A 26,849-nucleotide genomic window follows, 5' to 3' on the forward strand; every position below is an offset into this window, starting at 1 on the left:
AAACTAAAAGATGGGAGATTTAGGTTAGTTGTTAGGAGGAAATTCTTTACTCAGAGAGCAGTGACACACTGGAATATGTTACCCAGAAGAGAGAAGCTGTAGATGCCCATCCCTGGAGTGTTCAAAGCCAAGTTGGTTGGGACCCTGAGCAACCTGATCTACTGCTTGATATAGTAGTTGGCAACCCTGCCTATGGCATGGGAGGTAGAATCAGATGATTTTAAGGTCCCTTAAAGCTTAAGTCAGTCTGTGATTCTATGATGTATTCTGTGATGCAACTGTCTTATGCTTCTTGCATGAAACAGTATGGTGTGGCTGTCAGTGCTTGCTGGCCCTTGTTTCCTGCCAGCTTCCTCTACTACAAAACACAGATATTGTTAGTAAATTGAAGAGCTATTAACATTTTTTGAATGATTTTTTTTACTTCTTCCACCTATATTTGTGCATATAGATAAATATGCTGGTGGAGGGAGAGATTTAAATTCCTTTGTGGTTTCTGGAGAACTCTCACTGCAGCCTGAGGAGCTTCTACAGTGGGGATACGTCTATTAAGTATCACTCCAAATACATGACAATTAGCATAGATTGAAAAGCTGAACAAATTAGCTTTGGAGGAAGAATGAGAATGAACTTGAGCTGTGATTTAGGTTGGGTTAGAACTGAAGCTGATTGAGAGTCCTTAATACTTCTTTGTTATATTTTTTAATTGACCAAAGGTACGCCGACAGGACAGAACCATGATGCCTTTTGATATACTGTAAAAGATGTCCCAGATGTACACTGGGGATGGTAGAGAGATGGTGAGGATGCAGCAATATTGATAAGATCTTGATTGCTAGGATTCATGCACTTGGTATAGATTATCAAAAAATCCTTAGTTCTGGTTGCTATACTTCTAGATTTACTTTGTGGTGTAAGATGTGTCATGTGATGTAACTGAAAGGTGCACTATTGCTTCTGTAATTCATAAGTTCTAGGACACTATTTTTGCCTGTGATACGTATCAAAAAATTAAAAATAAAAAATTTAAGAGAAGTTAATAATTGATGTAAGCTTATGCATGCATTTATAAGATTGTCTTGATTTCTAATAAGATTGGCATGGACAGGGATGCTTATCCTATATGGAGGCTGAGTATAGGCAGACCTTTCATCTTTCCCCACATTAGAGTTGCAGGAGATTATTTGTAAATTTAAGTATTTAAGTATTCTGACATTATTGACAGAGTCATGGAAAACAGCCACTCTTAGACGTACAAATAAGTTAGTCATGTGCTGTTAGATACGTGGACTGTGCAATGTATCTTTAAAAAGCACATAATTAGTTTTGATTTCAAATGTGATTGGTGAGATGAGAAAAGAAGTGGTGAATCCTGGAAGGCAGCAGCACCTATGAGTCCATTGAATTAAATAGGTTTCACTGTTGTGTGACAATAACATCAGTAATGTTTAACAGACCTTCTAAATAAGAGGAACCCTACATCTCTGTTGACAGTTTAAATTAATCTTAATATATTATGAGAATTAAAAATCATTATCTTGTGTGCTGTGAGGCTTGTTATAAAGTCTACAGCTAAATATACATTAAAGAAGCTGCAATTAACTTCCCTGGATGTAAATCAAATAAGCTTTAAGATTTATGGTACTATTGGAAAATTTTGTTGCATAAACATGGTTCTACTTTTGGTGCTTTGAGTAACACCCAACACAGTTGGTTCATATACACCAAAAAAAGCAGCTCTATATATCAGCTTAGGAATACAACTGTTTTTGCTACTGCTTCCATCCCAATCTACCTTGGTAACATTAATTAAACACTGTTGAAGAATAAAGATGTTGGGTTATGTATCTGTTTGAAAGCTTATTTGTTCATTTTGGTGAAGATTTTGCATCTTATTATTATGTAGTTTGTTCTTTCATGTGGAATCTGGGCTTGTCTTCTGTAATTTAAACCAGCAGAGGGTTTTGATGAGATGGTTTAAAGTACATTCTTTTAATAGATGTTCTTGCTAAACTGATAGTGAGGATAACTGACAAGGGTTGAAGATCTGTTCATGAAGTGAGCTGGGAATCTTGGAAATACCCTAAAAAGCAGTAGGTAAACATGCTCCTGAAAGCTGGATTCTAACTCACATATCCTATCCAACAGAGGACCTAGCTAAAGCTTATTCATTATTCAAATTGAATTATTTTTCTAATATTTGGACTTTTCATTTTCAAACTCTGAAATTCTTGTTAGGAAGAGTGTGGCAAGAGAGGGCAATTTCGGCACCGGCTTTTTTACCTTGGTCAAGACTACAGTCCTAATTGAGAAAGCTTCCTAGGTGAGACAGAACATATTTCTGAATCACAAAAGCACCTTATCCATGCAACCATGCTGGGAAAGAAATCCTAGGTGGGTGTTCCAGCTTTGTGCCCTCTGGGGAATGGAGCCAGTCCTGTCATAGTTCTAGGGTCCCAGACTTGACTTTAAATTTTACTTTTTCTAAAGTAATTATTTATTCTTGTTCTACTTATGGTTTGCAACAGGAAGGAGAAAATATTTTCTATCTTGCTGTGGACGATATTGAAACAGACACGGAACTTCTGATTGGTTATTTGGACAGTGACATGGAAGAAGAGGAGGAGGATGAGGAGGACGTGACTGTTATTCAGGAGGATGAAGACAGTGGCAACAATAAAGAAGTGCAACCAGCTAGTGAAAAGATTGCAGGTGAGCAATATGTGAAAACTAGTATAGCTTGGGAGCTTAAAATATAGTCATAGGTAGTGTAATGTTGCAGGTTGGCTAATAAGATTAAAAATCTAAGAAGCCCTTGATAATAAATATTGAGTATAATACCACTATTAATACTAGTATGCAAGAAAGGAGGCAAGATGGTTTCAAAAATGTGCAAGGCTGTAACTCTGAAGTATTCTTGTACTGAAGACTAGCTCAAAAAGTAGACAGTGTAAACGAGCTGAGATTTTACATAGCTGATTTGCTATAATCTGTATTCAGTTAACTAAGCATCTTCCTTTTGGAAGAAGAAAATCTTGTTAGGTAATGTAAATCTGTACAGATTTGGAGAGTTGAAAATAAGTGGTATCTGTGGGAGGAGGAGTTATAAGCAGTTTCATTCACGATGCCAAGAAGTTGATGGGATATGATGACCCTGAATTTGCTTGTTAGAGGAAGGGCAGGTAGGTCTGTTGCCTACTGTGTCACATGAGTGTCATACTGAACAGAGTATGGGCAAACGTTGTCCATCAGTGATTGATTCTGTCCTCTTGCAACTAACAGCTAAGATGCATTACATTATGCAAGTTCTCCTCTTAACACAGAACTAATATAGTGCAATTATTTCTTATGTCACTTTCACAGATGGCTTTGTAAGATGTCTTGTGCTAATTGTAAAACTTTTATAAACTTTTTAAATATTATGGTAACTGCAAGCTTGTCTTTTTAATATTTTGAATCAGTCTCACTTGGAACTTTGATGTAGTCATAGTATGCCAGGATTAGAAGTGATAATGTTTGTTCCAAGCTATATAGATTTGTATTCTGTATTTGCTCACAAAAATTATGGGAGAGGATGTGAGACAGTTCCCTGTAAGGAAAAGGTTGTTAATGTGAAGTCTTTTTGTTTTCTTTAAACAGAATTTGCTTAAAATAGATTTGTCTTGCATCCTGGTTCAAAGTGAATCTAGAATCACTAACTCAGAAAAGTATGTCTGCATTGTATCTAAGCAGTCTACAGAGATCGTAGTCTCTGCCCCTCCTAGAGCCTGCATAACAGGAGAATCAACTCGTATTAGACCTTTATTTTGTAATATGAAGAAGTCTTTAAACAACTGCTGAAGTGAATAAGGGTGCACAGCTAAACCTGTGGTCAAAATCTTTACTGTTGTCAGATGCCTTAAGTAGGAAAGAGCATAATTTGCTTAAGTATTGGCATTAAATGCCTATTCTTTTTTTTATTTTCTTTTTTTCTGGCATTTTGGTTTTTCAGTCCGTTGAAAGACATAGTCTCTTGTGAATTTCATGACGCTGTTGTGCATAATCAGTTTCTATAAAGGAGTATCTCTTAACATAACCAAAGTATTCTTGAAAGTATTACTGTTTTCTCCTCCAATCATTCAGATCCCCTCACTTGTAAAGAGGACCATGCATGCCCAAACTGTGAGTCCAGTTTTGCAAGCCAGGAGATTCTAGCTGAACATCTTCAGACGTTGCACCAAAAACCCAGTGAGGAAAAGGAATTTAAGTGCCGAAACTGTGGAAAGAAGTTCCCTGTTAAACAAGCTCTACAAAGACAGTAAGTAGAAACGAGAATGTTTTTCGGAGTTCCTTTTCATTCAATTGTTTATATCCTTTGGCATAATCACAACAATTTTTATGCCTTTGTATTTGTATTCTCATTCTTCTAATAAATTCTTAATATGTTAGTTTCTTGTGTTTGTTGAAGACTTCAATTTGAATTAAAAAAAGTCACTACTTTTTAATATTTTCAAATCATATACTGTAAGCCTAATTAAAGCTACTGATTGGTGCAAAGCCCTTGATCTCCATCTCGAGTGGGTTATTTAATAGTGTAGCAGGTCTGTTATAGCTGGAATTGCAATTACTGAATTAGAATGAGATTTAGAAAAAAAAAAAAGAATGATATTCTAAAAAGAAATAGAAAGGAAAAGCTATACTTTATTTTGATTTAATTAAATATTTGGATGAAAAAAAACCATAGAAGTTAGCAGATAGGTAGTCTGACATGTGTTTATACAAAAATATAACCATTTTTTTTCTTCTCTTGTTTATGTGTATGAATTTGCTTGCAATTAAATAGTTATATTACTTTTTATTATATATTCAATTATAGTAGTACATTGGATGTCCAAATATCTTGTTATAAGTAGTTCATTTAATCTAATTCATGTCAGAAAGAGACTCATATTGCATTGTGTATTACAAGACTTTTTCTTATGTCTGAATAGCAATAATGTTTGTTAAACTGGTAGTTCTTTATGAGCTCTATGTTCCTTCATGGAAATAGTTAAAAAAAACATAGTAGAGAAATATTTAAGTTATCTAATAGATATTTAAATATTTTTTTTAATTGAATATAGACATGTTTTGCCCAGTCTGAAGTGGGAGTTGGATTTGTATTGTATAGCTGGTTAAATAAATCTTTACATTATGCAGAGTAAAATTATCAGAATACAGCAATAGGACTACAACTCTTGATGTTCATGCATTTGATTAGTCTCCCTAAATTCCAGGATACCTCTCATGTTGCACTGGTTACTCACATACCAAAATGTTTGTATTTTGATCTATTGCTACTTCAATTCTGTGTAAGTTGTAAAATGGTCCCCTTACTTTTATTTTATTTATTTTTTTTCTTTAGTGTACTTCAGTGCACAGAGAATATCAACCCAGGAGACTCTTCAAGAAGTTTTCAGTGTTCTGTTTGCAATACTTCCTTCAGCTCAGAATCGAGGTTTTGTGTCCAAGTTACTGGACTGCTGTCATACCATTGCTGGCCTTTCTTTGCATGTTAGCTTTCAAGCTTGTTAGTGTATGTGAATCCTAACAATGAAAGAAGTCAAATGCTTTCATTCTTATTTGCTGTAAGTAATGCATGAGGTGGCCTTGGAACTCTGCAGTGCAGCATGTCTAGAGCTCAGAGTACTTACTATATGTCTAGTTTCTGCATATACTGCTTCATGTGTTGTTTTTATTTGCTGGTTATCCCATATAGTTATGAACAGCACAAGGAGGCATGCAGAGGGGATGCCAGATTCATATGCAAGGCAGATAGCTGCGGGAAGAGGTTCAAGAGTAAGGATGCCCTGAAAAAACATAAAGAAAATGTTCATAGTGGTAAGAAAGAATTTAATGTTTCTTTGGCAAAAAAATAAAAACCAAAAAAGTTCTAACACGTTGCTAGCCTTAAATGTGCAAATCCAAGTCACCATTGTCTTTGGTTTCTTTTTTAATGGATTCATTTGTATCAAAAAGAAAATTAAGTAGTAACTAATTGCAAGGATAAAGTATTCCTTCTCACCCAGGGAGAAATTACTGTATACTAGATGAATCATTAGTTGCTGCAGGAAATGTAAGGGAATCTGGGTAAGTTTGAATTAGACAAGTGTCAGATGAAGCGCAACATTTCAGTAGTGAGGAAAATCAAAATCAGTGGTACAAATGACTACAGGAAGCTGTGAGTTCTTGATCTTTTGCTATTTTCAGGACACAATGGGATGTCTTTCTAGAAGACACGCTTCACAAATGGTTAGACTTGATGAGGATATTGCAGGAAATTCTATAGCCTCTGTTGTACAGGAAGCCAAATCAGGCAATCGGCTAGTCCCTTCAGGCCCTAGCTGTTTTATATCTGTGCACTGTGAATCAATACTTTTCAATCAAACACCAGTCTGTTTTCATGAAAGGGCAAAATGCTTCTTTCAGGTCCACAATGCAGATCTCAACTGTCACTCTGCTCTCTCTTCATGTCCCCTCTCAGTGTCACTAGCAGATCAGTATGTATGGGGACAGTAGAATACTACAGTGTGAAGAAAACAGTCTTTACTTGATGAGAACACTGAGATGCTTTGTAAGATTTTCATTACATGAAGTGTCTTTCTTCTGCCAAACTCTTACAGTGTACGGAAGCCCTTCCATAACAATTTTTATAGAAGTTTATCTACTTTTTTTTTTAATTTATTGTTGTCAATAAGGTGTTTTTTCAGCTGTGAATGTTATGTTTAGGCTCAACTTCGGTTAGTTATATACAGGTATACAAATCCCACAATTACTCTCTTGTATGATCAGTCCAGACATGACTGAGGTCAGGCGCCTGGAGGATATTTTATTTCCACCTATATAGTGAGCAGAGCTTTTATTTTACCATTTGGGAGTCATAGAAATCACAACTGGTGTCAATACAGGAGGGAAAATAGCCTACTATTGTTGAGGGAGATTTCTAGTATTCCTTCACGCCTTGCAAAACCTGGAGGCAAGGGAAAGTAGAAAGGACTGCTACATATGTAGTTCATTATGCAAAGCTATGAACAGAGACATAGATATTCATTATCACCTTCCTCTTCTGAACGCTCTTGTAAGTTAAGGTATTAAGTTCCCATATTTATATGTGCATCAGCATATGCCAATACTTAAATTTTACAATAGCAAATGTAGTTAAGAGATGAAGTATTTATGTAATACTATGAGTCAAAGTGTTGAACTGATTGACATGGTATAATGAAGTGAGAAACATACCTTGTATTATGTTTTCACAGTCTGCTCACTATGCATAGGCAGCTTTGCTCATGATTATTTCTCTTTCAGTCCTCTGATCCATTGTGGTAGTATGACCTGAGCTAGGCATACTGAGTTTACATTCAAAGTCTTTGAAATCCTATACGTTCTTGAAGCCTGCTATTAGATTCTTTCATTTTTTTGTACAAATATTTGTTGGAAATAAAATTCTTTACTTGGAAATAAAACTGTGGGCAGTAAAATAGTTTAGCAATGAATAACATTCTATCCAAATTCCTCCATTAACAGCAGGCTATGATATATCAAGATGAAATACATAACCTTTGTTTTCCAGTTTAGCTGCTTTAGTTTTAATCTTATCAATCATCAACAGTATGGAAACAATGAAGACTGAGACACGTTTTGCTAGTCTCAGAGGGCTTAGAAATGCTAATGTTTCTAGTTACAGCCCCCATGGGCCATTTGAGATTAGAAGTCATTTCAACATGTTTTAGCAAAATGTTGTGTGTGTATTTGCATTGAATTTTCAAAAAGTAGTTTTATTTTAACAACATACATAATAAATATGTCTTGTTATCAGTGTCATTTGAAAGTCTGTACTTTTGCATGAGAAATTACTTTTCCTGAAGTGGTATGAAATGTTCCTTTTAAATTTGCCGTGTTTACATTCATGCACACTGTTGGCATCAATGGATGGAAAAAATGCCAGTTAGGAAGATATGTTATAGTTTCAGTTAGACAAAAGACCTTCTTTTTAACCTCTCATGTTAGTAAACAAAAGGAGTAATTTATCTGCTTGTATTGTGTGCCAACTAAGCGGATGTAGTTAACTATGACATCACTGTTTTTAAGTGAACCCAAGAAGAAGAGTTCCTTTTTTCAGGGGCAATTCCTGGTGTCCTGGGTGATTTATTCTTTGGCCATTTCAGCAAAAATAAGTGATTTCCTTTTGATTGCATTTGAAAGTAGAAATTTGGTGTACACACTGCTCTGCAGCCACAGACTGCTGGTGTTCTTGCCTCATTTACTTAATACACAAAATTTTGAGTGCCCCACATGCATCTTGAGGTGAGGGATTTTTACTAACCATCTTTAATTGACTATTTTGTTTGTATGTAGGCTTTAATATATAGTCTAGAGCAGTACATGTGATCTTATAGAGCTGTTTTTTAGTACTAAAATAGATGGGGAGAGAGATTATAATTATTTATTAAAACTTACTACTTTGGAAGGGAAGACAAAAGTAAGGTGAAGCTTAATGTTTTCTTTCTGAAAATTCCTCCCAAGAAATAAAGTGGAAAAGCAAGTCATATCATATTAATTCTTTAGGACAGCAAGATTGGGAAAGATACACAATACCAAGAGTCTGAAAAGTAGAGCTGAAAACCATCGATGATTTTGATTAGGATCCAGTTCCTCTGTGCTTGAATAAACAATGCTTGCCTTTCTTTGGTTCTGAGTTCATTCTTTTTAGTGTTCAATGCAGTTTCAACATTTTTTCATATAAGCTGTGAAATATCTTGCATGAACGTATAATTATAAACAAATAATCAGGTTTGTGGTGTCTTTGCCTTGTAATAACATAACTTTGTAGGTTACTAATATAAATTTTAAATCATAGAGAAACCCAATTAAATGCTCTGTCAATTTTTAAAGCAACTGTGAAAAAGGAAGGAAAATATATTTGGTAGCTGACCACTTGTAGTTTGAACTGTGATTTATATTACAAATTACACTTGAATTCATGATCTGGTATAATACAAATTTCCTATCTTGTTCAGTTAAACACCATTAATGTATGTTATTTTATTCAGTAGCAATCTTAATGCTTTTTGAATAAAGAAAATTGGGAAATAGTTGTTTGGGATTTTTTTTTTTTAATTTTTTTTGTCACTGTTGCACTAACTCCTTTCAGGAACACTTCTATTAAAATTATAGTATACAGTTCTTGAAGATATTAGTTGTATTGGCTTCTGGAAGGATACAGCTCTTCAGTTCTAAAGTGAAATGCTCTTAGTCGTGAATTGTGCTCTTCATTCTTTGTACTGATCTACATTCCTTTAGTAACTGACTAGTTGGACACCCACAGAGAACTCCTGATACTGAATACTTTCAAGATGGGGTACAAATGTAAAGATCTTATGTCAGTGAAATGACCCATGAAAAGTCACAAGCTCAGTAGAAATATTTAGGTTCTTTCTTAGCACTTCCTTTTTAAGATGTTGGTGGTATTTTGTTTCTGTTTCAGGAAATTCTAGGAAAAAGCTGACGTGTTCAGTGTGCAATAAGAAATGTTCCTCAACAACAAATCTCCAAGAGCATCGAAAGGTCAGTAAGATGAAGGCTAACCCACAGCAGGCTTTGACTTCCCTGAGATGTAATACTGTGGTGCTTAGGTCACTTAAAAGATGCTGTAATGCAAACCTTTGGCAAGTATCTGTCGTGGTTAGAAAATCAATGTGTTTTGTGGTGGGTATTTATTTTTGTAATCACAGTTGATTACATCAAAAGTCTTCCTAGTGTTGCAGTGCATCTTTTACCAAATACAAAAATGTTTGTGCTTGTGCTTGTATTTTCTGTGGTTTTCAACATAAAGTCAAGTGTGCATGCTGTTCTTTAACACTAAGCTAAATGTAAATGTGTTATATAACTTTATGATACACACAGGCCTTAAAATAGGTTTGTGAGCCTTCAGTTTTTTGTGCAAAATGCATTCAGTCTTTCTTATTACCTTCTGACACAACAGTAAGGTTATTATTTGTAATTTAGTTATGAGGTAGTTAAAAAAAAAAAAAAAAAAGTGCTTCCTCAAAAAAAAAAAAAAAAAATTGCAGTGTTTTTGTTTTGTGTATTACCAGATCAGGAAGAGTTAACAGTTTTAAAAGCATCAATTGGAAATAAGGGGTTTCATACAGAAATGCAGATGGTCTAAGAATATGAGATTCTGAATCCATTATACCCAAAGGAAGTCCATGCAAGATTAATTTGATAAATCGCTAAAACCCAGGAGATCCTGTTTTTGCAAAAAGCTGCATTTTACTGTTTATCAGATTAACTGTAAGTCTTTAATAATGTCTTGGGTACAACCTGAGTCCATTGAGGATATAGGTTATATCAATTAAAATATGTTGTTGCACAGGAAATGATGGGGCCTCTCCTTTTTTTCTTTAATTTCTCTATTTATTTGTTTACTTATTTTCCTTTTCCTGCTGCCCCCTTAATTGTGTTAACGTGCCTTACATTTCTTGGCTAACAGAACTTCAATTTGTTCCTCCCCATACAAACTGTGATATGCCACGCCACTCATAATTACAGATTTTATATGTCATTGTGCCTTTTGATGGCCTCTGGGAATGTAAAATATCATGGGCAATGTGTTCATTTTATGAAAAGGTTTACTTTGGTTCTGCATAGTGCAGGCACTAGGACACAAGCTTCTCTTTTAAGACATCCAGAAAATAGATATTACAGTTTCACACATTTGTATTACATAGTGAAGGAAACTGCATGTAGGACTCATACCTTCTGTTGTTTGAACTACTTTGCTTTTGTATGAAGTATGTGTTATCGAAGATAGTTAGGTAAGAAAACAATAATTGAAATGGAGAGGAAACACTTTTTTCACCCAATTTCCTCTCAATATAGAGAAATAAAAATAGGAAGGAGGTAAAATATAACAGAAAATGAGTCTGAACCACTGATAGTTCTGACCGTAAGATAAAAAGGATGACTGGAGGGGAGAGTGAGATCAATTCACTCTGTGAAGGCTTGGTCAATCACTTCTGTAGCTTTCATGTCATTGTTGATTTAAACTTATTTTAGCTTTGTGTGATTGCCCATTTGTTTCTGCCTTAAATGTCTAAAGATAAGACCTTTCTTAGCCATTCACAATTAAACTCTGGTGTCATGTTCAGTCCCTTAGTCTTACCGTTTTTTTTTCCAGACTGTTGCTTGTGCCACACTAATCTTTGGTGGCATCACTTTTTTCTTTTCTTTTTTTTTTTTTTAATCACAATGCATTCAATGAAAGGTCAGGCTGAAAGAGATCCTAGAAAGTTTTTGTACCCTTTCTGCTCTGATGAAAAATTTACCTCATCTGTTGTTATCTTTTTTAATTCTGTCTCTCAACTTAGGTGCCGTGAACTTTCTTGAAATGTGTCAAGTGTTTGGTTTCTTTCTTTTTTTTTTTTTTTCAGATAACTTTCTTAAATCTTTGATACAAATTGATTTAATAACTCTCTTATCTCAGAGAATGCCAAGAAAAACTCAACGCTGTCATCTTTGTAACAGATTAGCATACTGTAAAATTCTTATGAACACCGTTTGTCTTTCCTGACAATTTCCACAATTATCTGAACCTTTATTCATGCATCTGTTCTCCTGAACTATTTAGTTTTTGTAAGTATTCTCATCTTCTGCCCAAGGATGCCACAAAGGAGTTGTGATGCTTAGTTGAGCCCTTACAATTCCAGGTAGAGGGGAATGATTATCTTGAGATCATCCCTACTAAGAACATGTCCATTAATACATCTCAAAATGGCAGTGCTTTTTGAACAGCAGAATCAAACTGTTTTTTCATTTTCGGGGGGGAATGCATTATTATTCTCTTTAAGGTGCTAGGTAAACTTATTATTGTATGGCTTTCATTTCTTTGATTTCTCCACCCAAATATTTGAGTGTATTAGAGCTTCATTCAGAGCGTAGAAATAGTTTTGGACTCTTACCTTGAATTAGTGGTTACTGTCCTACCCAGAACAGTCTCACATCATGTTTTTACTTCATATATGTTTTCCAAAACTACATATGCTACTACAGCACTCATCCTGCATGGTGCTTGCAAATCTTTAACAGCACTTATTATATTAATCCACCAATATTACTGCTTGTTGAGGTCATCCTTATCTTATTATTTTCTTATTTTCCTTTTTGTCTGTATCTACTTGTTTTCTTTTTGTATTGTCCTCCAATTGAAAAGTGGTGACCTTCTACCTGATATTTATTTTAGTCCATGATTTGGACTGCTAAATTACATAATAATGTAAAAAAACAAAAACAAAAAAAAAGAAAACAAGAAAAAAAAAAAGAATCCCAGCAACATTTGACTCAGCAAACGCACTACAGGAGCTTACAGTACACTGAGTAATGGAAGTGTTATAAAACACTATGTGAGATGCAGGATTGTACTTGACTGCTAAGTCTTGTTGTGGTGTAGTGTCTTGGAGATAAATTGAGAGAAACAAGGAAAAGCCACTAGTTTTGTTCTAAGAGATTATATGAAAAAAACACCAAACTTTGACTCCTCCTTACCTTAGTGCTCTCTCTGTCTTACAGAGAGGGATTTCCTGCAAAAGTGTGCCAGGGAAAGTTGCACCTAAACATTCTCTGTGATTTTCTTTTTCATGCCTTTTTTTCTGTCTTTCTTCACCTGGCAGTTTCATGTCTCCCATTATTTTTTCTATCCTTTTTCATTTGAACACCAGCCAACACACTGTTTTTACTGTGCAGTCTTTGTTGTGATCACTGTAAAGTCACAGAAATGTAGTGAAAATCAAATGTCAAACACTATTTTAAAAATGTTGAATTGTGGAGTAATTTCAGTTGAATCCAATACACTGGTATCTTTTGCTCTTTTAAAACTCTGTTTTCCAGAGCAGAGTCTTAGCCAGTTCTTGGATTGGTAGACTGAAATTCAGATTAGTTTTTGGAAATGTTTATCATGGGTGACTTGTACCTTGAAAGTTTTACTTCATTTGCTTCCCCAAAGCTCCTTTGAATAACCTTTTGCTTTTCAGTTACCTTGTGAAAAGTTTAAGGTTGTTGGTCTTGTTAATGAAGGCATATATTTTTCTGAATAAACATTAATTTTGTTCACATGCTTGCTAGTTCCTGTAGCACCTAGCAAGCTGTTGTCTGAAGAGGAAGCTCTTCAAAGCTATGTGAAACGATTTGTAAGGATGTTCTGACTGTAATTAAACTGATGTTTACGGTGATAGCTGTTACAGTCCCCTAATGGGAGTAATTTTGTTATACTAATAAATCTTTGTGCAATCACTTGTCTATAATATTACAGGCTGACTGAATTTGCATAGTGTACTCGTAAATACTTTCCTTCACAAGTTTTCTTAATGAAAATTTGGTTGAACATTTTTATTCATAACAATATTTACTGTATTTATATTTATATTATCTTTTACTGTTTTACTATGAATTTGAGTAGCTTTCTAAATAATTGATTGAAGAGTGACAGCTATAGATATATGCTTGATAACTGCAGCTATTTAATGCATATGCACATCAGACTGTGCCTGATTTCTGAAGAATTGATTAGAGTACTAGCTATAGAATATATATTTGATAGCTGTAGCTTTTTAATGTGTGCACACAAGCCTCTATCTGAACACAGATATGTTCAGTGCGGCTATTTATAAAACTGGTCATAAATTAAAATCAGACAGCTGGATAGAAGTACAGCACAACCTTAGGTTCTGATGTGTTAAATAATAGATTTTAAGGTGCCTTACAAGTCGTTTTGAATAGCATCAAAACATTGCTGTGCTATTAACACTTGCTAAGCTGAAACCAGGAGACTCTAGCAGGATTCTGATAGTACTTGGTTGCAGAGTTAATGTAAGCTTCAGTCAACAATCTGAGTCAAAATTGAGATAATTTTGGAAAAGGTAGAATAGTGGACTCTATATATCAACCTGTGATGCAGGTGGGTAGACAGGGTATTTCAAATGACTGATTGTTATTTGAGCTTACCACATGGTTCTGGATAAGTATTTGGTTGAACATCGCTGTCCAAGGTATGCAAGTTTGTAGAGATTGTAGGAAACAGCACCACTACTTGTTAGAGCAAATTTTTTAATAAGCTAATGTTATGTTAGCATAGAACATAAGAGGTTCTTATGGAGAATTTCGTTGGTTTTTTTTTTTTTTCCTATGTTTGTTTTAAGTGGACGTCATTACTGTACTGTCTGAACTGTGCTGATGTTTTTTTCCTTCAAATGTTGTGTTGAAGCTTTAATGTTTGTTATTTTTAGCTGCTAGATTCTTCTACAGAAAGTTTAGAGATCTTCAAAAGTGCTTCATGAAATGTGATCTCTGCCTGGAAGTTTTGCTGTCTAAGGCTGCAGTTGTGAAAAGCTGAAATGAATGTTCAGTTGCACTGTGACTAGGTTAAGATGAGGCTGCTGAAAGGAAGTGTAACGCAGAGGGGAGAGTGAATTGTCATCTGAATAGTTGGAGAACTGGTGTATATCTTGTGATTTTGATAAACAAAAGCACAGGTTTAATTTTTATGTAGTTGAGTATCAGAGATTGCAGCTCTCAACTGCAACTTGTAACATTTTTTCCAGCATGTAGTCCTTGATGACAGTATGTGCTGTGATGTTGAAATCCTGCTCAGGCTTACTATGTTTACAACTTAAGAACTACTGCTGCCCCTCCACTGTCTTGCCCTTAAAGCTCTTAAGACAAACAGTATCACCTTTTGCCTCAACTTGGAAGAGACTTTGGTGTTGTAAAGAGTGCTGCAGGAGTTGCCTCATCTCCCCCAGATTAAATAAGAAAGAGAGTAAAATAATTTATTTTGCCCGTGTGATTACTTTAGTTTTTGTTTGTTTGTTTGTTTTGTTTTTGTTTTTCCTTAAAGAGCTTGATTTTTGCCATGTTCTTGAGCAGACAGCACATATTGCCAACAAAAAGGGTAGATGATTGCTAGTTATGTCTGTGTATATCTTTTGTGCATGCATTATGTGTACATGTTATGGAAGTGGAAATGCACTGTGCTGAGTGAATCTAAGAACTGTTAAATTCTCAACAGAAGTGTCTCTAAGCAATTTGACGAAATGCAGTCATTTTTAAACCACACCTGTATTTAATCAGATTACAAGTAGAGATAAGTCCTAACAGAGTTTGATTGTACTGGTATTTTAAAACTATTATGGTAGTTATTAACTAGTTATTGTGTTATTTTTACTTATGTTTAGTTCATTACAAGGAAATATTCTGAAAAGATATTCTGCATCTGTTATTTTATTCTTTCACATTAATGATATTTTAAATGGATCAAATATTGTGATTTTGCATAATCTTTGTTTCTGAATATTGTTTCAGGGATTTTTTTGTTCCTAGTTCTGAATATTAGTTTTGAGATATTTTGTTCCTTAGGGGACTAACAAAGGGAAAATCACAGAATGTCCCCGCGTATTAGTGTAACTAGTGAATTAGAAATAGTCACAGTCTGTTGGAGAACTTAGATGTATGTAAGATATGTGATCTTGTTTGAGACAGGTATTTAATTATCATTAAACACTCATTTTGCAGGTTCATGAGACCTTTGAGTGTCAGGAGTGTGACAAGAGATTTATTTCAGCTAACCAGCTAAAACGCCATATGATAACTCATTCAGGTAACATATTAAAATGACACAAACCTATGTATGTGTGGGTGATATATTTAACATATATTCAGTTTTACATTAATCACTTAGAAATAGAACCTTTGGCGAATTCTATGTTGTCCTCGGCTGTTCAAGCAAATCTCATGTTCCAAGGAAAACATCTAAGTTATTGTTTGTAAGCCTTTCAAAATTCCAAGTGTAATGCTGTATACTTTCTTCTATTGCTGCTTTGTCAAGTTTCTATTTCATGCTATCTGGGGTACGTGATTTCAACTACCTGGGATGGGGAAAGAGATTGTTGCTTGGCATATAGAGGATGTGAAGAACTGCTGAGTGGGATTTTATGTTAAAAAAAAAAAGAGGATGGGAGCTGGGTTATGCTGTCAGCCAGAGATCTGTGATAAAAGGGCAGATATGCGTATATATATATGTGGGCTCATGTGCACAGAATTATCATTCAGAGGAAAATGTATCATTCCCCACACCATTTCGTAGATGACACAAGTACCTCATTATGCCTGTCCTCCTCTGCCAGAACAGATCACTGTGAGCAGGGAGTTCCCTGTTCATAAGCTTGGCAGCAGGACACAAACTGGCTCTGCCAGAATTTCTGATCACTGCAAATCTAGTGTTTCTATTTCTTTCATCAGTGGTTAGAAACATCAGCTGACACAATGGAAACACAGGCATTGTTGTCTCATACATTGACATTTAAAAATGCAGGTTTTTGCAACTGCACAGGCTTGTAAATAAATTTTTTTTTTTTTTGTATCAGTCCACACCAAAAGTTCATTTCTCATAACGTAATCTATATTTCAGGGCTCTTAGCTTGCTTTTGACACTTTTGGATGAGTGTTAATGTAGTTAAGTTGCAGTCACCAGTTGAAACACAAAGGCTTTTTGCATAGCAACTTTTAGTTTTGGAAGCTAATATGTATATTGTTAATTAAGTTTTAAAACATTTAAAAACTGTCATGCCCTCCTTCACATTTCTAATCTGGAAACAGTGTTTTCCTCTTTGAAGTCATTCTCTTTTGATTTAAGCTAATTAATCAGAATTTAGTTTTAGCAATGATTATTGCAAAGAATGTGCCAATTTCTTTAGATACACCATGGCTCATCTTTTGTGAAGTGACTTAACTGTCTAACATAAAGGGCATTAGATGTCTTTCTAATTGGTTTAATCTTAATTGGGTTGACTTAATTGCAGAAATCTCTCTGAGGAGATGACTGTCTCTGCCTTTCATCTTCTCCCCCTGTATAAACAGGAGATTAAATGTCCCCCACTCATTTTCTGCAGAAAAACGCCCCTACACCTGCGAGGTTTGCAATAAGTCCTTCAAACGACTTGATCAAGTGACTGCACACAAAATAATACACAGTGAAGATAAACCTTATAAATGCAAGCTTTGTGGAAAGGGATTTGCCCACAGAAATGTTTACAAGAATCACAAGAAGGTAAAGCACTCTGCTGTTGTTGTTTACAGATCTGCCAGCCTCAGATTTGCAGATTTTTTTCTTTTAAAATGTTGATCATTAAGCTCTGGCATGCTTATAAACATGGGAGTAAAGTATTGAAAAATGTATATATATATATATATATATTCTAGTGAATGTTGTTATAACCAAAATCTCAAGATAAGATATGAGTTCCAGATAAAGCAAAACAAGCAAACAAAAAAAGGGAAATTAGAGGGAAATCACAGTTGCTTGGTTAAAAGCATTAAATACTTTTCCATTTTGACTTTCCCAGTATTTTTTTTTTTTTTACATTAAGATATCAAATTTTTATCTGATCTAAAATGTCTTCAATTTTAAATTTCTCACTGTTGGACTATTTGACCAAATTTTCATAGTGCCTGCCATTAATTTTAACTTGAACTTACATTTTTAATGGCAAGTCTGTATCCATGACTGCTGTTTCAGAATTAATAGACAGAAAAAACCCTTCTAGTTTTATGCCCAGTATTTGGCACTATTTTTATTTTTATATTTTTTATACTCCCACTTTTTTTTTTACCCCTCTTGCTGAAACTGATATACCCTTACTTAGAAGTCTTTTTCAGTTTGGCTCATGTTGTATTCCATCTGGGATTTTGGCACAGGATCTTTACACCATCTTTTGCACTTTCAGCCATAAATCATGTAAGAATAATAATAATGCCTCTCATAGGGTGAAATGGTGATGATGGTCTAAAAGAGAAAGCATGGAGAAATCTGCTGAAAGACAAGATTAGCTCCCATATATGCCATGGTATATGCTATCTTGTTTTAGAGTTATTAATAAAATGTGGCAGAATCTCACAAATTGGATATGTTCTAAGGAAATACATAGAATATTATCTGGAAAGATAGTGCTATATCTTCAATGAATACTTGTAACATATTTCCTTAGGTTAATTTGCAGTTGATGACTGATACAGAATTTTGGCTGAGAACAGACTTCAGGCTTAAGTATGAATAATGAGCAAACATTTTGACCCAGTTCAGTATTCAAAACAGCTTCACCACTAATATAAGCATGGACTGTATACGAGAATGTTGCAGAATTGGTTCTTGTGTCTGACAAGGATTAGAGGCTTCACTTAATGGAAGAAATAGTAAAATTTATACAAATGTAGCAAGTACCCAATTTTGACAGAATTCTTCAAAGCATGTTGGAATACTTATTTCCTGAACCTATCTGCCCATGGTACTGGCTGTGAATCAACCCTGAAAGAAACTTTTACCTGCATTTATATACCCAAACAGCTGTGCATATTCACCCATCCACAATTAGTTCTTTGACTGTGCTTGCTGAACAAAGAGATGAGCCTGAGAGATGGGAGATGGATGTAGATTTCCTGAAATGCTTTTCTGAAATGCCTATCTCTACACGCAGTATCAAGATTTTAAAGATATCAACTAGCATAACTAGGCACCTAGATTTGGGCTAATCTGGCTCTCCCATTTTCAGTCCCCTGATTACCTTTAACAAAGTAATCAAGGAGAGATAGTAGATAATGGAGGACATTATGTATATATATTTATATAGAAAAAAAAAATAAAAAATATATATACACAAATAAAGCTTAAGGTGCAAGTCAAGTATGTGGAGTTTGAGATGCAAAAACAGTTTAAATTGCCGTGATTTTGGGAGGGCTATACTACTGCGAGGGGTAGAGAACAAGAGTTCTGTTGCTTGGTCACAGATAAGTCGAATGAGTAAGAACAGAAATTTAATTCTTTATTGATTATCTTTCTTCCATGTATTTCTGCTACTCGGGTTTTTAATGAATCTTTAGATGTGTATTCCTTTAAGCCCACACTCTGTGGTTTTTTTTTCTTTTGGAGGAAGAAAAAATCAGACTGAATAATTAGACTACTTTCAGAATACAGTGACTGTGCTGGTAACAGGGAACTTTGCAGTAGGAATGGTGGGTATTGTAGTTAAAAACAGTTAAATCAACAGTGTTTGACAGAAGACAAATTTTCAAGTTTGATAGCATCACACTTGTAAGATCTCTTAAGATATTACATTGTTTTTTATATTTTATTCATAATAAGAAACAGGATATGCATTTTGTACCTTTGAATTCTTGTTGTTTGAGATGGAAACTTGTTGCTGTTGTTTGCTACTCCTTTATGGAAGCTAATTTGATTTTTTTTTTTATTTTGGAAGTATCAGAATCAAAATGAAATTTGGCTCTCACAACATGTATTTTTAAATCTCTCTCAAAGTGCAGAGGAGATTAGGTCCTTGCATTTCACAGGATCTTGCTGGAGGATAGACAGTGGGTTAGCTATGAGAGCATTTACTCTTTCAGTAGAGCACTGAAATGTAAACCCTAACTTGGTACTCATTGCAGCCTTGCAGGTGTGGATCTGAGAGGCAGGAACTGTTATTGCCTTTGTGGTAGTTCTCCAGTGTACTGCTGCTGCAGACAAGTACTACACTGCTCTGTGTAGGTGCATGTGCAAGTTTGCTTTGTCACTTGCTTGAAGATGTCAGTGCTGAGAATTGTTATGCAGGATGGAACTAGTTCAGATGTATTTTGAAAAAGCTCAGACTAAATGTCTGAGCGAACATGGGAAGAAAATTATTTCATTTTTTCTGGAAATAATAGTATAAATAGCATTATAAAATAATAGCTGAAATTAGGAGATGGGCATTGTGTTACAGATAGAGTCATTTTTCATCCAGGTCAGGCTGAATGAAGGTACATCTTCTATGCCGTATAATTCAGGTTACTTCTGTACAGGACAATGCTAAGTTCTTCTTCCATCTGCTCCTTTGCTATGTATAGAAAATGAATTCAGAGAATAAAATATGAGCTATGACAGTGAGAAGAAGTATGTCACCAGACATGGGATTTTAAAGGGTTTACTGTTAATCCAAGGTTATTTGTTCTTGGGGTGCATGATGAATTGAAACAATTGCACTCCCTCATCTTCTCTATTGGGAATGGGTAGCCTTGGGCTGGGTTTAAACTTTTACAGATGCTATTATAGAAAAGGCTGCCATGAGATATTCCATAACAACCCATTCATAGTTACTTCGATCATACAACTGTCCAAAAAGTGCACATGACCTCTTAGTTTAGTACAGTTTCTCATGATAGATGTCAGTGTCTGCACTGTTTCCGAGTGAGCATAATCCAGCAACTACAATTTCTATACCTTTCAAAATACTGTAATCACTGTCCAAGAGAAAACAAGGAAATTTAAAAAGAAATCATTACTCTATTTTCAAGTATTTAAGTGGAATTCAAAAATTATGTTTTTCTTCTGCCTAATGAATATTCAAGTAGAGGGAAATGTGTAAATTAATGTTGTTTTTTTTTTTGGCTTTATACTGTTGTTCATAGTCCTGCTGGCATTTTAACAGTGAAAAGATTTATTCAACAATTTGGACCTGCTGTAAAGGAGATACATCAATTTTGTTTTGTGCTTTATTTTCCTTTCCCCAGTTTGATCGAAAGATCTGATGAAATAGTAGCAGAAGATAATGGTATTTTTGTGGTGTAGATATAATCTTTCCCATCACACTATGATTATAAAGAGTTGCAGTACTGCATCCAAACATTTAATTCATTGCAAGACTCAGCTTGCTACTGATTTACAGTAAAAGCTTTAGACAGTTTTGGAAACTGTCTAAAGTTGGTTTTCAGTTGTAGAACATCAAGTTACTGAAACTAAGTGCAATATTGGCAATATGTACTGCTTATATTCCGCTCTGAATCAGGTCATAAAATGAGAGTTCAAATCAGATTGTTTAGTATGACCACCTTCCTTTATGAATTCTGATGCTGTAGACTTTAGCAAATCTTATTTGAGTGGAAGACCATTCTAGAATACTTCTTATATGAGAACAGTCTTTTTTGTATTCAAAGCCAGATCAATCTACTGCATTTTACAAGCTGCTAGTAGGGCCCTTTTCTGAAAATAAAATCACATGTATAATTGTATAAGTGTGGACTAGTCTATTGCTTTGTATTGCTATGTACGTATTAATTATGTAGCTTAAACCCAAGCTAATCTGTGTGTGCACTGTATGCCTGCTTCCCACATATATACATATCCTATTATATAGAAAATTATATGTATATATTTAGTGTATGATGACTCTTCAAGCAGCTTTTAGTGAAATTGTTAGCTGTATTTTGAGATCTAATGTAAGCTTGACAAGTATACTTAGCCCACCTTGTAGTTTCTATAGTTGATCGCAAACTTGCATAACTGAATGAAGAGTGAAGAGCTGTGGTGCTACGCATCTCAAGATTTGCCTTGAACATAGAACCATAGAATATCTTGAGTTGGAAGGGAACCATGCAAGGATCATCGAGTCTAACTCCTGGCTCCTGAATTTTTCCCACCATACTCTTACTGGAAGCCATCTCTTTTCTGGAACCTGTCAGTAGGAAAAAGGTGGATAGTATCAGAATTAATATGCTTGTTTGCTGATATACCTCTGCTCATTAAGATTTTCATTGCTTTTTGTGATATATGTAGCTTGTTTCTGGACTGGTCATAAGTAGAGCAAATGAGTTTCACCTTGTTTGTGGGTATGACTAGTTAAACATTTGAAGTTCAGAAATATGGATGAATTCTTTTATTTTGGTCAAAAGACTAGAACTGGCAAGAGAATGCTAAGAATTTATATACAAATGACTGCACTCTTCAGAACTATCACTCAAGTGGTGAGTGTTCTAAAATAGGGCATTTTTTAAGTAAATGACATGAACTTTGCGCTCGTGAAAGGTGCCAGATTGACAGCCCTAGAGACTGAACCCTTCTATTTATCCACAGAACAGGTACAGCACAGACATCAGCACTGCGAGCTTCCCCACAGTGTCTCGTCAATATGTCTCAACCCTGTTCTGGAGGAACCACCTGTTGAGGTGAGAAGGTAGTTCAGTCTCTTCATGTCCTGTCAATCCTTGGTCTGACCGCTGAGACTGCCAATCAGGGTATCAACTAATGCAGATTGTGATGTAAACCTCCAAGAGCTGGACTGAAACTTTCAGCATATTTTTTATAATGCATAATATATTCCACATGTTTGACAGTGCTCCACTTGATTTTTTGTTTTAAGTAACATCGACTGGACTCAAGTAATTTACTTCGAGTCTAAAACCTCTGTATAACATTGCAAGTACTCTAATGTTTTTCTACTTCTGTTTACGTAAGAGGACATTTGTGTTAAAATCAGTCTGAGTTTGAGGCCAGAAGTCTACATCTAAATATTTGTGCTGGCTTCTCATAGTCCTTTTTTCTCCTTATTTTAAAGGATATCTCCATATGTCTTATGGTATTACGAATTTTTCTGCCATAAGCAGAAATGTATAATGTACATATGTATTACATCAATATTTACTCCTAACCTACAAAATGAATTTGTTTAATATCATGCATATTATAAAACACTGTCCATCCCCATTTGCCCTTGGCACTATAGTTGCCCCTCAAGGTTCTTGTTAGCTAAAACAATGTTCAGACACGGATGCTTTAAAAACATTATTCCCTTAATGAAAAATTGTAGGAAATTAAGTAGATAAGAGATTGTACAGATGAATTTACTATCTGAACTTACTATGGGGATAGAACCAGGGAAATAAGGAGTGGAAAAGGAAAATTTACAACAGTAGGTTGAAGCTGGATGTTTCCCAAGCTCCAGAAAAGAAATGTGCTTCAGCAACTCTGCTGTTTGTGAGATTCATCCAATCTTAGCCTTTTCTTTTATTTATGGCTTTGAAGGCTATTTCTACTTATCTCTTTTTGAAGTCTATTGATGCTGCTTCTTAGCTATGGTATATTTTTACTACAGCAAACAAAAATCAATTCTGATGCTTCTGTACGCTTTTTATTTCTTTTTAAACATGAAGCCGAAATAAAGATAAGCAAGAGTAGTCATATGATTTAAGAAATTTTTGCTAAATTTTAGACTACTTTTCTGAGATAGATCAGTTCTACTGTTAAGTGAAAAAAATGCAGGGCTTTGTGTACATGTATTTTTATATGTTTTTTTCACGTTAGAAAATATTTAAGGTCAATATTAGTTCTGATACAGAAAAGAAACTGAACTTTAAAGTTTTCCTCCTGGTTATTCCTTAATTTTATTTCTATTTACATACAACATTTCTGAGGTGGTACATTAATTCAGAGGCAGCTTTGCTGGCTTTTAGGGTTCAGAATAATGGCATAAAGATTGTTTTAATTTTCTGTCCCCTGATATTTCAAATTGTTAATATATCCCCCTCCTGAATTCAGTTTGGAAAATTAAGTATAATTACTGTAATGACAGCTAATTGATTTCTCTGAGCCTTTCTTCTGACATGTTGTCTTTCATCTGCAGACCCATTCTGAAGAGAGACCATTCCAGTGTGAGGAATGCAAAGCTTTGTTCCGAACTCCATTCTCTCTACAAAGACATCTACTAATTCATAACAGTAAGTGCTAAGTCACAGAGGAAAAAAGAGCACCTCTCTTGTCTGACAGAGAAAAAATAGACCCTAGCACCTTGTTCCAATACACAACTTGCTATATTAAATGAGACTTAAAATTCAACTCTATTCACTAGGAATTAGAAAATTCAGAGCAAATTCAAACCTTGCCTTTGAATGCACTTAAATGCAAATACAAATGCACTGTGGAAAACTGACCGTGGTTTGAGATCTGATTATAAGATTTTCTTCTGCGTTAAATGTGTTAGTATCCTTCATTTTAAGAAATGGAAATTGGGAACAAATATAAGTAGGTGTCTTACTCAGCTTTTGTATGTGATCCATTTCAGAGCTTGAAACTGAAATTGTCTCTCCTGTGCCAGTCCCGACTTCACCATATGCTAGTGTTTCCTGCCAATAGTGTAGAATTAGCAGCCCAGAAAAAATTCTGTGGCCATTTTCCATTTTGACTAATGTGTTCATGGCATTCTGTACTGTACTGTTGTGTGCAGATTTATTTCTTGTGGAATTTTCTCAATATTTACAGAGCTCTGAATGACCATTCAGCCATGTTAGCATTAGTAATTGAAATTCAAAAAAATATTACTGATCTAAAATCTTGGTAGCATAGAAGACAATGCTTTGATTTGAGGATTATTTACATTGGTTGAATTAAAAAAAAATAAACTTACATTTTTTGATCCAGTAGAACTTTAATTCTAGAATTAAAGAAGAATGGAGAGAGAGAGAGAGAGAGAGAGAGAGAGAGAGAGAGAGAGAGAACCATCTCCTGCAATAATTGGAGGAAGACACCAATGCCAAGTACAGGGGGAGGATGACTTCCCTAGTCCTGCTCACCACACCATTTCTGATACAAGCCAGGATACCATTGGCCTTCTTGGCCATGTGGGCACACTGCTGGCTCATACTCAGCCAGCTGTCCACCAAGGTCCATTTCTATCAGGCAGCTTTCCAGCCACTCCTCCCCAAGCCCGTAGAGTTGCCTGGTGTTGTTGTGGCCAAAATGCAGGACAAGACATTTGGCCTTATTGAAACTCATTTGGTTTACTTTGGCCCATTGCTATCTAGCTTCCTCTGTAATACCTTTCTACCCTCTGGCAGATAAGACGTAATTTCCTTTAATGGAAATTACTTCGATATTTTCTTTTGTTAAAGCACTAAAAAATTTAATGTTATTTAGTAAAAATAGTAATGACTTCACTTCATTTGCAAAGTAGTTTCATATTTCGAAGACGAGAACTGAAGAGGTTCACTAGAAACTTACAAGTGTTAATCCTCCACATAGCAGCATATTAAATTCTATCTCTGTTAAAAATTTTTCTGGATTGCTAGACTGCAAGTACTTTAGGGTGAGACAACTTATTCTAGCATCTTTTAGCATATTTCAGTGTCATCAAAGACAAAACAGCTTTTGTTACCAAAGTGAAAGGGAGTAAGTGTTTTGAGAGTTGGAGAGAAGAGGGCAACTTTGGCTGATTTATAGTGGACAGAAATAATTTTTCTAGGCTTTATAATGTCTGTGGGTATTTGTTGCACCACTGTGTTGGTAAGCCTTACTTATAGGTATTACATCTATAAATTGTGATAAAGAAATAATGTTTTTGAATGCCTCAACATGCAGCATCAGATGGGCTTTAATATGCAGCATACTGATATCAATTTGCATTCATTTTGGACTAGAACTGTGATTATTTTAGGATTTGTGGATCTGTATCAAGAAAATCAGTTATCTTTCTCCATATATCATCACTACTGGAAAAATTAGTTAATGCATATGCAAGTCTGTGTCTTACTCGGATCTGGAGGCTGCAAGTCAGAGCTCTGTCTTGAAAAGTAAGAAGTGAGCAACAGTCCTGAGATTATGGTTGTCTTTTTTTTTTTTTTTTTTTTTTTTGTGTGTGTGTGTGTGTGTGTGTGTGTGTGTGTGAGAATTGCTGCCTGGCAAGTTTTTTGGGATATAAAAAGCCAATTTCAAGTTTAGACTGTTACTCTGGTTATAACCCTAAGCACATTGATTTCTGAATGTGTGCCACACTGCAGATAATTTAATCTTTAATTCTTTAATTCTTCCTTTCTCAGAGGTATTTAATTTAATTTACAAAGTAATATTAACTTTCTGTCATAATCTTAACCTTATAGTTTGAACAGTAACATGGCTATAGCATTTTTCATCTTTTTTATGTGACTTTGTTTATATTGACGTGAATGAGAAGCAAGTATTTCTTATTTTGAGAATTCCTCTGTATTCAGAAAGATCTTTCTTACCATTTAAGTTTCAAATGAAGTCTATTACTCCTTTATTTTTTTTCATACAGTTTATTACTGGAGGTGCTGGAGGATAAAACCATGTTCCTTTTCACTCGTAGCCATTTCATCCTTAGCTATACTTAATCTCACATTTCTGGCTATCTTATTGTCAGAGCTACTTTCTACTTTCTTAATTTCCCTATGGTATTTTTACCTGATTTGAGATTATCTTTCTGTTCTCAGGATGTAGCTCTTCAATTCCATTAATTTTATGAAATGATAAGCATTAATGTACTTACACAGAAAGCTAGTATGTTCAAACCTGATTTTCTTCTTCGTAAGGTGAGAGGACCTTCAAGTGTGATCACTGTGATGCTACTTTCAAAAGAAAGGACACCTTAAATGTTCATATTCAAGTTGTACATGATGGACATAAGAAATACAAGTGCGATCTCTGTGACAAAGCTTTTGTGACACCTTCAGTCCTGAAAAGTCATAAAAAAGTGAGTAAAATCAATTATTTCATACTTATTCCTTCCATGGCCTTAAGTGTAATGGAGTAACTAGTACGTTATTTTCAGTGCACGATTAAGACAAATACTGTGCATTATTCCACCCATCTGTTTTCAGAATTGAGGGTAAAATGTAGAGGAGTCTTGACTTGCCTCTCCAACTTTACCATATCTTATAGATGTAGAAACTTATCTTTGTATAAATCTTCCTTCAACTGCAGCAATAACATGTACCATGTGAAAGAAGGGTTTTATAATCTAATGAAGAACTTTGTATCAGTTCCTTTTGTTAAATAAAAAAATATGTATATATATTCTTTCTATGAGAAGGTCATTAAAAACCCTCTAAAAAGCTGTCATGACTGCAAGGAGAAATTATTCAATAGGCTGATAAATCTTCAATTTAGAATTGGGAAGTATTGCATAAAAAGTAAGGAGAATCTTTGCATATAACTTACTTGAAGGTGGTCTTGCTTTTGACCGTAG

At 34.8% G+C, this 26,849-nt stretch overlaps 1 protein-coding gene across 1 annotated transcript in view; it reads left to right on the forward strand.

Annotated features, from left to right (window-relative positions):
• PRDM5 (PR/SET domain 5) overlaps positions 1–26,849 on the forward strand; it is a gene marked incomplete at both ends in the record, with an annotated part of 81,523 nt that overhangs the window by 24,555 nt on the left and 30,119 nt on the right. Inside the window, 8 exons of the mRNA XM_079534243.1 lie at positions 2,529–2,712; positions 4,123–4,297; positions 5,738–5,859; positions 9,506–9,585; positions 15,586–15,670; positions 16,962–17,119; positions 23,496–23,589; positions 26,194–26,354. Coding sequence (XP_079390369.1) covers positions 2,529–2,712; positions 4,123–4,297; positions 5,738–5,859; positions 9,506–9,585; positions 15,586–15,670; positions 16,962–17,119; positions 23,496–23,589; positions 26,194–26,354 — 1,059 coding nt within the window. The remainder of the gene's footprint in view (positions 1–2,528; positions 2,713–4,122; positions 4,298–5,737; positions 5,860–9,505; positions 9,586–15,585; positions 15,671–16,961; positions 17,120–23,495; positions 23,590–26,193; positions 26,355–26,849) is intronic.

This window comes from Tetrao urogallus, assembly GCF_951394365.1.
Source record: "Tetrao urogallus genome assembly, chromosome: 4".
In the NCBI taxonomy this organism is placed as follows: Eukaryota; Metazoa; Chordata; class Aves; order Galliformes; family Phasianidae; genus Tetrao; species Tetrao urogallus.